The 14,548-nt window shown below is 32.5% G+C and overlaps 1 protein-coding gene across 1 annotated transcript; it reads left to right on the top strand.

Moving 5' to 3' along the window:
• The first annotated feature begins 98 nt into the window (after window positions 1-98).
• LOC131613790 (uncharacterized) lies at window positions 99-695 on the top strand. The gene has a single exon (XM_058885430.1). The coding sequence runs from the start codon at window positions 99-101 to the stop codon at window positions 693-695; it is 597 nt and encodes a 198-aa protein (XP_058741413.1).
• The last annotated feature ends 13,853 nt before the right edge of the window (window positions 696-14,548 follow it).

Raw genomic sequence — 14,548 nt, 5'->3', positions numbered from 1 at the left:
GTAATAATATTCTTTTTTGGCATAGTTGTTGGTTGGATGATCAACCGCTCTGTGTTTCTTTTCCGCATTTGTTTGATCGTACAACCAACAAATTATGCATGGTGAGTGATCTCCTTAATTTTAACCATGGTGACATTACGTGGAACTTGGAATCCATCTTCGGTGTGGATGTTTTGAATTCTTCGGTTCCGACCGCTCCTTCCACCATCTTATCCGTAACGGGCACGGTTATTGGCGAAGATTTTAGGGACTTGAAATCGATTCTTCAAGGGATTGTGCAGGACATATTGGCAACGGACGATTTCCATTGGAACCTAACCTCAAATGGAGATTTCACGGTGTCTAGTGTTTCGCACTTGGTGTCTAATGCAAAGGATCTAGCTTGGCCAACACCCACTATCAAGTTGTTGGATGTCATTTGGAAGACAAACATTCCGGCAAAGATCAAGATTTTTTCTTGGAGATTCCTCATCAATAGACTACCGCTAAAAGTTCAACTTGTCAATAGAGGTGTGTCTAATCGTACTTCCATAGATTGTCCTTTTTGTTCAAACCATCCGGAATCTTTGGATCATCTTTTCTACCAATGCCATGTCACAAAGGCGGTTTGGAATAGAATTTATATGTGGTTTGGTAATGATGTTAATCTCTCTCATGAGGAATTCAAGGCTTTGGGAGTATTCAAGAAAAGGTGAAAAACACCAACACTAAAGCTAATCTAAACACAATATGGATGGATAGCTTTAATTTGGTGTACTTGGAATATGAGAAATACAATCATTTTTTATAACGGTATTTTTAGCTTCGATGAGGTGATATCAAACATCTTGTATTTTTCATGGAGATGGGTTAGTAATAAGGAATCTCCGAGTAGGATCAATTTTTATGATTGGTATAAATTACCATTACTTTGTAACAAAACTTCCTAGCGTGTTCTCGATGAAAGGGTTGTACCCCTAGTGCGATATCTTATATTCAATTGCTTATTAAAAAAAAAGTCTTTTAGATGGAAGAACGGCGAACGCTGAATTGAAACAAGATGTGACTGAAGGGTTTCACTTTCATCTCTCCTCATTCTTATTTTATTTTATTTCTCTAATTATTTATCTCTTTTTTGACGTAAGTAGACTTATATTTTTTTAAAGAAACTATTAATAATTATTTTATCACAAAATAACTATTATTAAAATTAAAACATTCAATATGTTCTGTGTAGTAATATTCAAGTATTATTATTAATGTTATTAAATTAAATAAACTTTCTTATAAAAAAACTAACGGAAAAATATATTTTGATTATCTTTTAAAAATAATTCTCTAAAATTTTGGACATCAAATAATTTTCATATTATATAAATTTATTTATAATAATTTATTTTTAAATTTAACTAAAATTTAAAACAAATTTAACTTGAATATTGGTATCCTTTCAAAATTTATGGGCATTACAAAATTATTTTATTTTTATATTTATATATTATTTAAAAATTAAAGACAAAATTTGGAATGTTTATATATTTGAATGAAAGATTAGCTTTAAAAATGCATTCATGTTATATATATGCGCAATGAAAAATTTCTTATTAATTGATATTATAAAATATTTTTTTATTCTTAAATAATTTTTGTTTTGTTAAAATTTTTATGCAACATTTAAAAATGTAACCTTTTATTAGGAATCATACAACAATATAAAATTATTCCCATACACATTTAATGGGACATTTATTAGTTATTTCCCAAGATAAATTATATTAACATTTGAAAATCGTTCCCATAAATAATTTAGGGAACATTTGTAACATGTTGCGAGAATTGTCTTCGCAACACGTAATAAATGTTGCTTAATCTTTTTTTAGGCAACAATTTATAGGTGATGCAAAAAAAAGTATTGCTAGAAGCAATAAATGTTGTAGATCAAAATTGAACACCTCAATTGTTTTAGGGTTGCCAACCTAGTTCTTACATATTCAAGTGATGTTTTGATTTTTGTTTAATGTATTCCGCTGTAATCTTAGGTACTCTTGTTACTCCCTATAAATATTTTCCATTCTTCAATAATTGTTTTTCATTTTAAAAAATGTTCATATTATGGTAGTTCATAATAAATAATATATTTTAATAATTAAGAATGTTATTTTTTTAATTAACTTAAATACATTAAATTTGTTGGTTTTTACACTACAAATCTTTTATTTTTGAAAATTACATATTGACCCTTTTTTTTGGTTTGGGGAAAAGAAGAAAAAAATAACTATTTAATTTAGTGGGGTGTTGTTTGGTGTCGTTTAATTGTTTCAAAATATGGTTTTATTTTTAAATACAATAACTAAATATGTAGGATTCTTTTCGTTAACTCTATTGTAACCACGAAGATATATTTTGAAGGAGATTAGCATTGATAAAGTGTTTTCTTTTTGTGTTGTTTCATTGATTTTAAATATATTTAAGTGATTATAAGAGGCAATATTGTCGATCATTATATCTCTTTAAGAAAAATTGTAGAACACAAAATTACATTTTATTGTCATATTTATTACAATTTTGCAATATATTTCTCTATAGATAATCCCTTAAATGTCTAATACATATTAATTTGATGAAATTTGTATGATTTTTACCATACTAGTACAAACGCTTACGACATTTCTTTGCACCACAATGACATTGAAGCTGTTTGATTTTTCCATTTGAATCAACCACACTATCAAGTCTATATCCATAATCATAAGTCAGTTCCTGTTAAATAAAAAAAATTAACATTTTCTTATTAAATTTTCCTACGAAACAAGTTGTCGACAATATAAGAGGCACATGTCCAAAATACAAATTTAAATATAATTAAAGATTTAAATTGAATTTATTATAGAAATATAAAAGATAACATGAACAATGATAATATAAATTTCTTATGATTCACTAACTTTGCGGCAGGTTTTTTATTTTATTTTATTTTTTAAAATTTGTGAAAAATTTACTAAATTTTTTGTAAAACATAAGTGATTCTTGAATTTAAAAACTACGGTCATTTCTGGTTACAATAGAAAATGCTAAAAGATTTATTTTCATTACGATCATAAATACATAAATTTCTTTTTATGTTCATCACCATAAAAAAAGTTAACACATCATAACAAAAAATTATAAAAATAATTACCTGGTAGGGAGGTATGTCATGTGCTGCAAACAACATCAGACGAGCTAGTCTAACATCAAGGTGATTGTTGAGAACACATTGTACAAAAAGGTTTGGCTCACAACTGTGGTTGATAAACCTTGAAACATTTCCGAAAGAACCTGCATCAATACAAAATTCGGGATCTTTTTCTATTTCGCTGACTTTATTTTGATATGATTTGCTTTTAGGCAGTATTACATCGCCCATCCTTTTCTGAAAAATATCAATAATAAAAAAATATTAATATTAATCTTATTTACTTTCATATACTATTTATAATAAAATAAAAACTACATAATGATAAAGAGTACATATTTTTTTTAATTAATAAACTAGATAGATAAAATATCGGGTGGAGAGCAAATCTAATTAAATCATAGTGGTATTATAAATTTTTGTATTCTTACATTTCTTCCATCCAATCCATTGATTGTGTGCAAGCAATCAATATCAAATATGTAGTCATTGATAATTGAATTATCTAATTTATCGTCTCTACTTAGTACACCAATATATTCTATTACTGGTGCACCAGAAGGTATAAAGTCCCATGTTCTAACAGCCCATCCTTTTTTGACTGTACGATAAACCTGTATAAAAGATTAGTATTTTAGTTAATTAACATATTTATAGACAACAATGATAATAAAATTTAAAAGTTTGTTTAAAATGTTAAATGACCTCAAGTCTATAATTCAAACCCTTTTGGGAAATTTTATTTCCACAGTTAGGCCCGCATCCACACTGCGGCCCACATTCCACTACGATGTCTCGAGGCTCTATTAATCTAAAAACATTAAATAATTAAAAGTTAGTTATTAATTTTAAGAATATTAAATATCAAACACTTCTAGTATCATATATAAGAAAGAAAGAAGAATGAAACGAAAAATGTTACCTATTATCGTTTGTGTAAGGAAAGTTAGAGCCATTAAAAAAATTAGTGCATGAACATATTTTAATATTTCTACAACTTCCTTGGCAATGACATCCATGAGTCCTTGATGGAATCTTGACATGTTTTGAAACTTTATTTGACATAATATAGGTAAAACCTAAAATTGTAAAAACATCATCAATGTCATATACTTTTTATATTAAAAAAAAAGGAGTGATAGCACAATATTTCACTTTTAAAAAAGTGACTATATATTAGAAAAAGAAAATGAAACATCACTACACATCTTCAACACAGCAGTGTGAATAAACTTACCAATAGGAGCAGTGGGAGGATCATCAAATTCATTGGTTGCAATTATGCTAATAGCTTCTTGTCCATCACTAATGTCGTTGCATACCAAACTAAAAATAATAATATTTTTATAATTCAGTTATAAGTATGATATATCATCAGAGTTTAATAATACTATATATAAAAAGAAATTTGTTAATAAATACCTTGGCGAAGAAGAAATAGCTCTAGCGACTTGACCTTTCATAAAATGGACCTGGAGTAATATAAAATAATCTTAAAATTTCACTTTATAAATGGAACAAAAATATATCACCAAAGATCAGAAATAACATATAATAGTAAAAAAATGTGCAAACAGTTTTATATAACCACCTGTATATAAAATAAACTCACTTACATATTTCTCTCTTGTTTTTATTGATGAAATTTATACTCAATCTCTCTTAAAAATTTTAATTAAATAAAAATAAAAATTAAATTATATAACTAAAAATTTACCACCTTATCTATTCCCACTTTAGCAAGTGTCTGAAGCTTATTGATCAGATATTTTGATGTTGTGAGTCCCATAACAAGTTCATTATCAATGCCATTTTCAACAATCTGCAATACAATAAAAATTAATTGAATAAATTCTTTCTATAATAAATTATAAGCAAATAAGATCCATATATTCATTGTCTCATAAATTCCAACTCAGAACAAATAAAATGAAGTTCAAGTATTTCCTATTTTGTGTTGGATGAAAAACATTAGTGCAACAATAGTGCAAATTAGTGTCAAACTCATAACCAAGATCAAATTAAGTCATAAAGATGATGACCTTGCTATCCCTTACAAGCCAGGCATTGGCCTTTTTGTTATTAGTCTCTTCCTGTAAAATTAATGGGTCACATTATTAGAACTAAAATGTAATAGACACAATGTTTAAGTGTTAAATCCATAAGTTAACTCAACTTTGATTTAAAAATTTTAATTAATACTCAACAATAAAAAAAATTGAATTAAAATATGGAACACTAGATTTGATTTACAAGCATTAATGAAAGGATATAAAAATAATATAGCATAATCGTAATTAATTTCTCTACTAAGAAAATTGCATTAGTAATCGATTAACATTTTTTTTTATTTTCTCTTATAAAATATAAATATTTCATACCGTTTTACTTGGTTATTATAAACATATAACTTTTAAATTTATAAAAAAAAAAGTGTTAATGAATTTTATTTTCATAATATAAAAAATCAAGAAAATAAATAACCAATATAAAAATAAAGTAGTCTAATGTAAGATTATTATAATTATGAAAAAAAAGAATTATCATAAATCATGTAAAATATTAAAATATATTATATCACGCACCTTAGCAAGATTATGAAGATTGAAAAGTCTAAATGTTTGTCTCAGAGACAAAATGCCCCTCATGTCAAGTTCGTCAAACACAAATAAACCTGTACTTTTTGAAGAACTCGAATCTATAGATTCAAACCAAGGGTCACTTTCATGAATTTTATCATCCAATGTTTGTTGTTTCTTCAAATGGTTGAGCTTTGGTCTTTTTTGAATAAAATTGTCTTCAAATTTGATACCTCTTTTGTGGTAGAGGTTATAAGAAAGTTTATGTTGATTTTGAAGTCTTGAACTAACCCTAATTGGTTGCTCAAAACTTTTCTCGGTCTTATTTTCACAACTCTTGAATATTGACTCCATTATAATTTCTTTATATTCAAAAGTGTGAAATTGACACCTATAAATAAAATAAGATATAACAAAATGAAAACGTATTAATAAATAATACAAAACAATCAAATAAATCTAAAATATCAACTAAAAATTGGTTCAAACATTGAAAAAATTACTATAGAATAATTAGCCTTAATAATGAACTAAACGATACAATATTATGCAATGCGGATACGTCACATGATCAATTATTTAATAAATAAGGTTTGTAAAATATTATATGAAATTTATATTATGAATTGATATATTCTCTTTTACCCAACAAATACTGAAACAAAATATTGAAACTCATTATATAGATCATAAAACGTTATTGACGGACTCAATCACTCTCTTTTAGTTTTATCAAATCTCAATAAACATTACCATCAATTGTGTTATTACAAAAAATAAAAAATGAGAAAAGAAATTAATATTCTCAATCATATAGTGTTTGACGAAAAATCCTAATGTAACATATTGTTTTGATACAAAAAATAATAAAATAATTTCAAAACAGAAATAATTGAAAACTTACCAGTAAATTATATGCTTAGGTTTGCCTCAAATGTATAAGTGATGATGATATATTTGAATGCGTGAAGTATATATAGCCAAGATTATGAGGGCCTGTTATAGTATTTGATCGCATTAAATCTATTACTAATTTTTATATTTGAATGCTTTAATGTTTTTTTCTTAAAGGCAGGGAGTCGTTGCAATAAAAATAGAATTGACATAATGAATACAGAATTAGAAAATTATTGAAATATTGTATTCAATATTTGCATGAAAAAAAATTAATGAAATAATGAATTTAATTCAAAAGTCAAACCTCTATATTATACTACTAGATGGTAAAAAAAATACTCTCCTTCTTTTTATTTTTTCAAACAAGATATAATATATGGGAAAATTAAAGGTTCTCCAAACTATTTACAAGAGGACAAAACAAAGCTCGATAAAAGAAATTACAAACCAATTATCAGGGTCGGTCCTGACTTTTTAGAGACTTTGGGCCAATAATATAAATTGAGCTGTAATAAAAAATTGAGTAGTTAATTTTGAATTTTTATTTTCTTTTTTTAGTTTTATTTTTTTCTTCCGTTTCAAAAAGAGGAGAAGGTCATAGTGTGATACTCAAAGAGAATGGTGGTGGTTGTCGTTGTCACTGAGTTGGTGGCGGCGGCGTAGTGTGTTCGTTGGAACGTGGGACACAAAGGTTCGACAGTGAAGAACTAACAAGGAGATAAACACGTGAAAATGTGAGTGTTGATTGACATCGATGCAATCAAATCAAATGAACGTATTGAATTAGAGTGTTACAAAAAATATTGTTGAATATACAATTCCACAAATGATAATGAATTATATTTAATCATAGAAATTTGATAATAAATTGTATGTAATTATAAATAACATTAAAATTTATTTTAAAAATTTAAATAAAATTTAAAAATTATAAACAACATTCAAAATTTAAAAATAATTTTAAATAATTCAATAGAGCCTCAAAACTTTAAAACATAAAATGAAGAGTCTCAAAATTTTATTAAAATTAATATATAAATAAAAGGGAAGTTAAACTAGTTAAAAAATTAAAAAAATCTTATAAATAGTATATCAACTTAGATTAACTCTAATCAAGTTAATTAAAAAATTAAAATTTATATCTTGTGGGATGTATTTTTTTTAATTATATTAATACATGGTTATATGTGGTAGTAAATTAATAATGAAAGAAGTTTTAATTTATATGTTTGTTTTTTTTTTACAATAATTTATATGTTTGTTATATGTTGTCGGATGCAGTTTTTTTTTGTTTTAATAAGCAATTGATTATAAAGCTCGCATTAAGGGTGCAACCCTTACAAAGAGACGCTAAATAGCGTTAGAACAAGATAAAGGAAGTTTGAACCATTCATAATAAATGGCACTAAACTTAGGGTAACCAAAAGACAACCATCTCCACGATAGAAATATGATATTGTAACAAACCACATCATAGTTGAAAGCTTCCCCCTTGAAGATTATGGCATTCCTCATGATCCAAATACACCAAATAATAGCAATCCAAACAATGTTTATCTTCAACCTATGATTAGCATTTTTCACTTTGTCTTGAATGGCTCCAAAATCCAAAAAATCCACTCCGTTTAAGACCTCCTTAATGCCCAACCAACCATACATGTTTATCCAAATCTCTTTCACCACGTGACAGTTAAAAAAGAGATGAGAAAACACTTCCGGATGGTTATCACAAAACACACAATCCGAATTTAAGATGCTAGTTACTACTTTTTTCAACAATTCGTCTTTGGAAGGGATTTTTTCAATGAAGAATCTCCAAGCAAAAATTTTCATTTTAGGAGGAATTTTTAGCTCCCACATCACTTTCAACAAAGTAAACAAGTGGTTTGAGCAAACAAAAGATTTGGAATCATTAACTATATTCGAAATGCTACTTACAGAAAACTCCTTTTCCGGATTGACACGCCACCGAAAACTATCCGTCTCCAATTCATTCGGAATGTAAGAGTTTATGTCGGCACAAAAACGGGACCAACACGGAAGCCCCCGAACAGCCGCTACCAAAGAAGAAGTGGCAGCCCCACTCGTAAAAATAGTACCAGCCCCGACCGGAAAAACAGTGGCAGCCCCGCCTCGAAATAAAGCCTCCAACTCCCAAAAATGGTTGCCGTTATTCCAAACCAACACATCCGCAATCACACAATTTTTAATGGTTGACATATCAAACAAATCCGGATAAAGCTCGCGAAGAGATTGATCATCCAACCACAAACTATGCCAAAAAAGAATATTTTTACCATCTTTACAACAACACGAAAAACACCCGGAAAAACCACCCTCAACAAAATCATCAATCAAATTATTTTTGATAATATCTCTCCACCAAATTGAATCATCAATTCTACTCATATCTCCATTAGGAACTTGCATCTTTAGCTTGGGACAATGATATCTCAAAGAAAAAAATCTACTCCAAATAGCATTATCTTCTCTCAAAATTCTCCATTTCTATTTCAAGAGAAGAGCATTGTTAACTTCCTCCACATCTCTCACTCCAAGCCCTCCCTTCTCTTTCGGTCTACACACATACTTCCACTTCACCCAATGGATACACTTTTTATCGGAGCTCCCACCCCATAAAAAATCACTTTGAAGCCTTCTTATCTCTTTGATCACCTTAGTCGGAGCTTTAAAGAAAGATAAGGTGAAAGTTGGGATTGCATTTAAAACCTAATTAACAAGAGTAACTCTACCTCCCATTGATAAGTTCTTTCCCTTCCAACTAGAAAGCCGCCCCTTTATTTTATTGATCACCTCCGCCCACACCTTTTTTTTCCTATGGCTCTTGTAACGCCCGTATAATTTTAATATTAATTTAATTGTATTATTGAATTAATAATTAGAATTATTAAAGAAATTGTTGAAATAATGAATAAATGGAGTTTTTGGCTTTTGGGCCATATGTGGAAATAGAGGAAGAAGGGGGGGGGGGGTGATTATCTAAAACCTTTTTCTAATTTTATTATTTCATAAACATTGGAATTGGGAAAAAGAAAGAGCGTGAAAGAAAGAAGTCTGAAGAACGAGGAACGTGAAGGAGAGCGGTAGAGGGAGAGACCAAGAATCCAGAATTATCTAAGGTAAGGGGGGACTTGTCTTAGTTATCATCTATTATCGGGTTAGGGGTTGATGATGCTGATTAGATGTAGAATTCGGGTCAATTGAGTCATATGATAGGTTTAGGGATTGTGTCAATTGTATGATATTTGACCCCTGTGTTTGAATCTATGATGTATGTGTTGTTATAATCTCAATTGATGTATATTTGGTGCATTACGAGACGTAATTTGTGTTGTTTGTGCATTCTAATTCTCCATGTTCGCACTGGTATGTGTTGGGGTGTTTTGGGGTACATGGAATGCTGTCTTTTCTGCAGATGGGGGTTTCCAGAATCGCGGTTCGCGCCGCGTACAGAGGGGAGGCGCCGCGAACCTGAAGGCAAAAGGTCAGGAAGTTTTGTTGCGTTCAGTACGCGCCGCGAACAAGTGACCGCGCCGCGAAGGCGTTGTTCCGATTCGTTCCGCGCCGCGAACATGTGGTCGCTCCGCGAAGGCGTTGTTTCGATTCGTTCCGCGCCGCGAATGTGTGATGGCGCCGCGTGCTGTTGATGTTTTGTGATATTTTAAGAAAGTTCAAAGAGGCATAACTTTCTAACCGTTGGTTCATTTGATGCGCCGTTTCGGGCTAAATGAACCTTATTAAACGATCTATGTGATGATGATATGACTGGTTTTAGAATGATGATAATATATGTTGCTATTTCTTGATGATGATGGTGATTGTAGCAAATGTGTGCATGTTTTCGACATGATGATGATAGAATTGTCGTCGAATGATGTTAATATATATGAACATACTCGAATGATGATGATGATTATTGAGGATGATGATGATGATTATTGAGGACGATGATGATAATGATATAAGTATGTTATATATGTTGCATTCATTCATGTGCATTGTTGATACTGTATCCATAAGGGATGTGTTGGATCAGTGAAGGGCATGATTCCCATTGTGTGGAATCTGTGCTGGCAGGGCCGCATCTGGCTGATCATAGATCGGTCATGGGTTATTCCCATTGGATGACGTTGGTACCACATGCATAGTGTCAGTTCATTCATATGCATGATTTATGACATGATTGGAGGTATTCCAGTGTTGTAAATGCTGATGATGCGTTGGTTGTTATTTGTTTTGTTTTGATTGTCTGTTTATGAAACAATTGGGTGAATGATGCAACTGTGACGTGTTATTGCTTTATAACCTTATAACATTTGTTAATTATGACGAGACTCACCCTTACATGTTGTCATTTTCAGATTGAGGATAGCGGCTGATCGACTCGATGAGGATTAGCTCATGAGTCAGTGTTTTTAGTTAGCGTCAGGTGTCATGCTCTGGTAGTTGTAACACTGGGAACGTTTGTTTGTACTTTTGATTGTAACTCTATATTTATCTGTTTTGGTTGAAGTCTGATACATTTAGTAATAATGTAGACTTGATGATGTATTTTTCCGCTGTGTAGAACATGGTTTGGACAATGAGTTATGATTTTCAGGTGTTCCAATGATGCATGACTTATGTGACGTGTATTTTGTTATTTTGAAGTGTGATGCCTCTCTACATGTTACTCTGATTTAATAATTTGTTTAATTGCCGCGGGTTAATTAGAGGGGTGTTACAATAGTGGTATCAGAGCATAGTCGGTCGTTGTGACCAGAGTCTCAATGTCAGTGTCAGTTTTCCTGTGTATACGACTAATACGAGTTATTTGTCGATACTTGTTCTGACTGGATTGTTGTATTTAAGCAGAACAAATGGCTGGAAGAGGAGGAAGAAACGATGATGCTCTTGCTGAGGCTCTGGGCATGATTGCTGGTGTGCTTGGAGGAGGGACTGTAGGAACAGGGATTGGTGCGGATAGGCAACTGGGGAATTTTCAGAGGAACAATCCTCCATTGTTCAAAGGCACGCACGATCCTGAAGGTGCTCAGAAATGGCTCAAAGAGATCGAGAGGATTTTCCGAGTCATAGATTGTGCTGAGAATCTCAAGGTGAGGTTTGGTACCCACATGTTGTCTGAGGAGGCTGATGACTGGTGGTTGACAACAAAAGCTGAACTGGATGCCGGCGGTACAGCGGTTACTTGGGCTATATTCAAAAGGGAGTTTCTGAGGAGGTATTTTCCTGAGGATGTCAGGGGCAGAAAAGAAGTGGAATTTTTGGAGTTGGTTCAAGGTAACATGACTGTACCAGAGTATGCTGCCAAGTTTGTAGAAATGGCAAAGTACTATGTGCACTACAACAACGACGAAGCTAGTGAATTCTCGAAATGTGTCAAGTTTGAGAATGGCCTTCGTGATGAGATCAAACAGGGTATCAGGTACCAAAGGATCCGGAGATTTGTTGATCTGGTGGATTGTAGCAGGATTTTTGAGGAAGATAGCATCAAGCTGAAGTCATCTCACTCTCGCGAGTTGGTTGACAGAAAAGGGAAGAAGCCTATGGACAGAGGTAAACCATATGGTAGAGGTAAACCTGTTGATTGGAAGAAACCCAGTGGGGGAGATTCCAGTGCTCGTATCAGATGCTACAATTGTGGTGAGATGGGACATCGTAGGAATGAGTGTAAGCTGAACCAGAAGAAGTGCTTCAAGTGTGAGGAAGTGGGTCATGTCGCGGCTGATTGTAAGAAGAGAGTTGTGACTTGTTACAACTGTGGTGAAGAGGGTCACATCAGTCCTAATTGTCCTAAGCCAAAGAAGAACCAATCGGGAGGAAAAGTTTTTGCTTTGACCGGGTCAGAGACTACTCCAGAGGACAGATTGATTAAAGGTACGTGTTTCATTCATGGCACACCTTTAGTTGCAATTATTGATACTGGAGCAACTCATTCTTTTATTTCTTTGGACTGTGCTACGAGGTTAAATCTTGAGATATCTGACATAAATGGAAGTATGATTATTGACACTCCTGCGTCGGGTTCAGTAACTACTTCGTCTGCATGCTTGAATTGTCCGGTTGACATTTTTGGTAGAGAATTCGGAATGGACTTAGTGTGCCTTCCGTTGAAAGAACTTGATGTAATCCTGGGAATGAACTGGTGGGAGTTCAACCGTGTTCATATCAACTGTTTTGAGAAGACGGTAATTTTTCCTGAAGAGGGTTGTGTTGATAATCTGGAAATGACAGCTAGGCAGGTGAATGAGGCTATCGGAGATGGTGCAACAGTATTTATGTTGTTCGCAATGATGAATGTGAAAGAAAAGGTGGCTAGTAGCGAATTACCTGTGGTGTGTGAAATTCCAGAAGTTTTTCCTGAAGATGTAAATGAATTACCACCGGAAAGAGAAGTAGAGTTTTCTATTGATTTAATTCCGGGAACTAGTCCAGTGTCGATGGCACCGTATCGGATGTCTCCATCTGAGTTGGCCGAACTGAAGAAGCAGTTAGAAGAATTGTTGGAGAAGAAATTTATTCGTCCTAGTGTTTCTCCGTGGGGTGCGCCTGTGTTACTAGTAAAGAAGAAAGAGGGTTCGATGAGGCTGTGCGTAGATTACAGACAATTGAACAAGGTTACTATCAAGAATCGGTATCCATTGCCGAGGATTGATGATTTGATGGATCAGTTGGTTGGAGCGCGGGTATTTAGTAAAATTGATTTGAGGTCTGGGTATCACCAGATACGTGTGAAAGATGATGACATTCAGAAGACTGCTTTTAGAACAAGGTATGGACATTACGAGTATTCGGTAATGCCGTTTGGAGTTACTAATGCACCTGGTGTTTTTATGGAGTATATGAACAGAATATTTCATCCTTATCTCGACAAGTTTGTGGTGGTATTTATCGACGATATCCTGATATATTCTAAGAATGAGGAAGAACATGCCGAACACCTCAGAACTGTGTTAGAACTGTTGAAGGAGAAGCAACTTTTTGCCAAACTGTCGAAGTGTGAATTCTGGTTAGAAGAAGTTAGTTTTCTTGGACATGTGATTTCTAAGAATGGTATTGCTGTTGATCCTACAAAGATAGAAGCCGTGTCTCAGTGGGAAGCTCCGAAGTCAGTATCAGAGATTCGTAGTTTTCTTGGCCTTGCAGGTTATTACAGGAAGTTTATTGAAGGATTTGCAAAGTTAGCATTGCCGTTAACTAAACTGACCAGGAAGGGACAAGCTTTTATTTGGGATGCAAAGTGTGAAGAGGGATTCCAAGAGCTGAAGAGAAGGTTGACTAGTGCTCCTATCTTGATTTTGCCGAATCCGACAGAATCATTTGTGATTTACTGTGATGCGTCACTAATGGGTTTAGGTGGTGTGTTAATGCAAAATCAGCAAGTAGTTGCTTATGCGTCGAGACAACTTAAAGTACATGAGAGGAATTATCCGACTCATGATTTGGAGTTAGCAGCTGTAGTGTTCGTTTTGAAGTTGTGGCGACACTATTTGTATGGTTCGAGATTTGCGGTATTCAGTGATCATAAGAGCCTGAAGTATCTCTTTGACCAGAAAGAGTTGAATATGAGGCAGAGAAGATGGTTAGAATTCCTGAAAGATTATGATTTTGGTTTGAATTACCATCCGGGTAAGGCAAACGTTGTTGCTGATGCATTGAGTAGGAAAACCTTGCATATGTCTATGCTAATGGTGAAGGAATTGGATTTGATTGAACAATTCAGAGACTTGAGTTTGGTATGTGAAGGTACTCCTACTAGTGTCAAATTGGGTATGTTGAAGTTGACTAGTGGCATTCTTGAAGAGATCAGAGAGGGTCAGAAAGATGATGTTGAGTTAATAGATAAGTTGACTTTGATTAATCAAGGCAAGGGTGGTGAATTTAGAATTGATGAAAA

This window comes from Vicia villosa, linkage group LG6, assembly GCF_029867415.1.
Source record: "Vicia villosa cultivar HV-30 ecotype Madison, WI linkage group LG6, Vvil1.0, whole genome shotgun sequence".
In the NCBI taxonomy this organism is placed as follows: Eukaryota; Viridiplantae; Streptophyta; class Magnoliopsida; order Fabales; family Fabaceae; genus Vicia; species Vicia villosa.
Note: the sequence above shows the minus strand (reverse complement) of the source record. Positions and strands in the feature narration are given on the sequence as shown.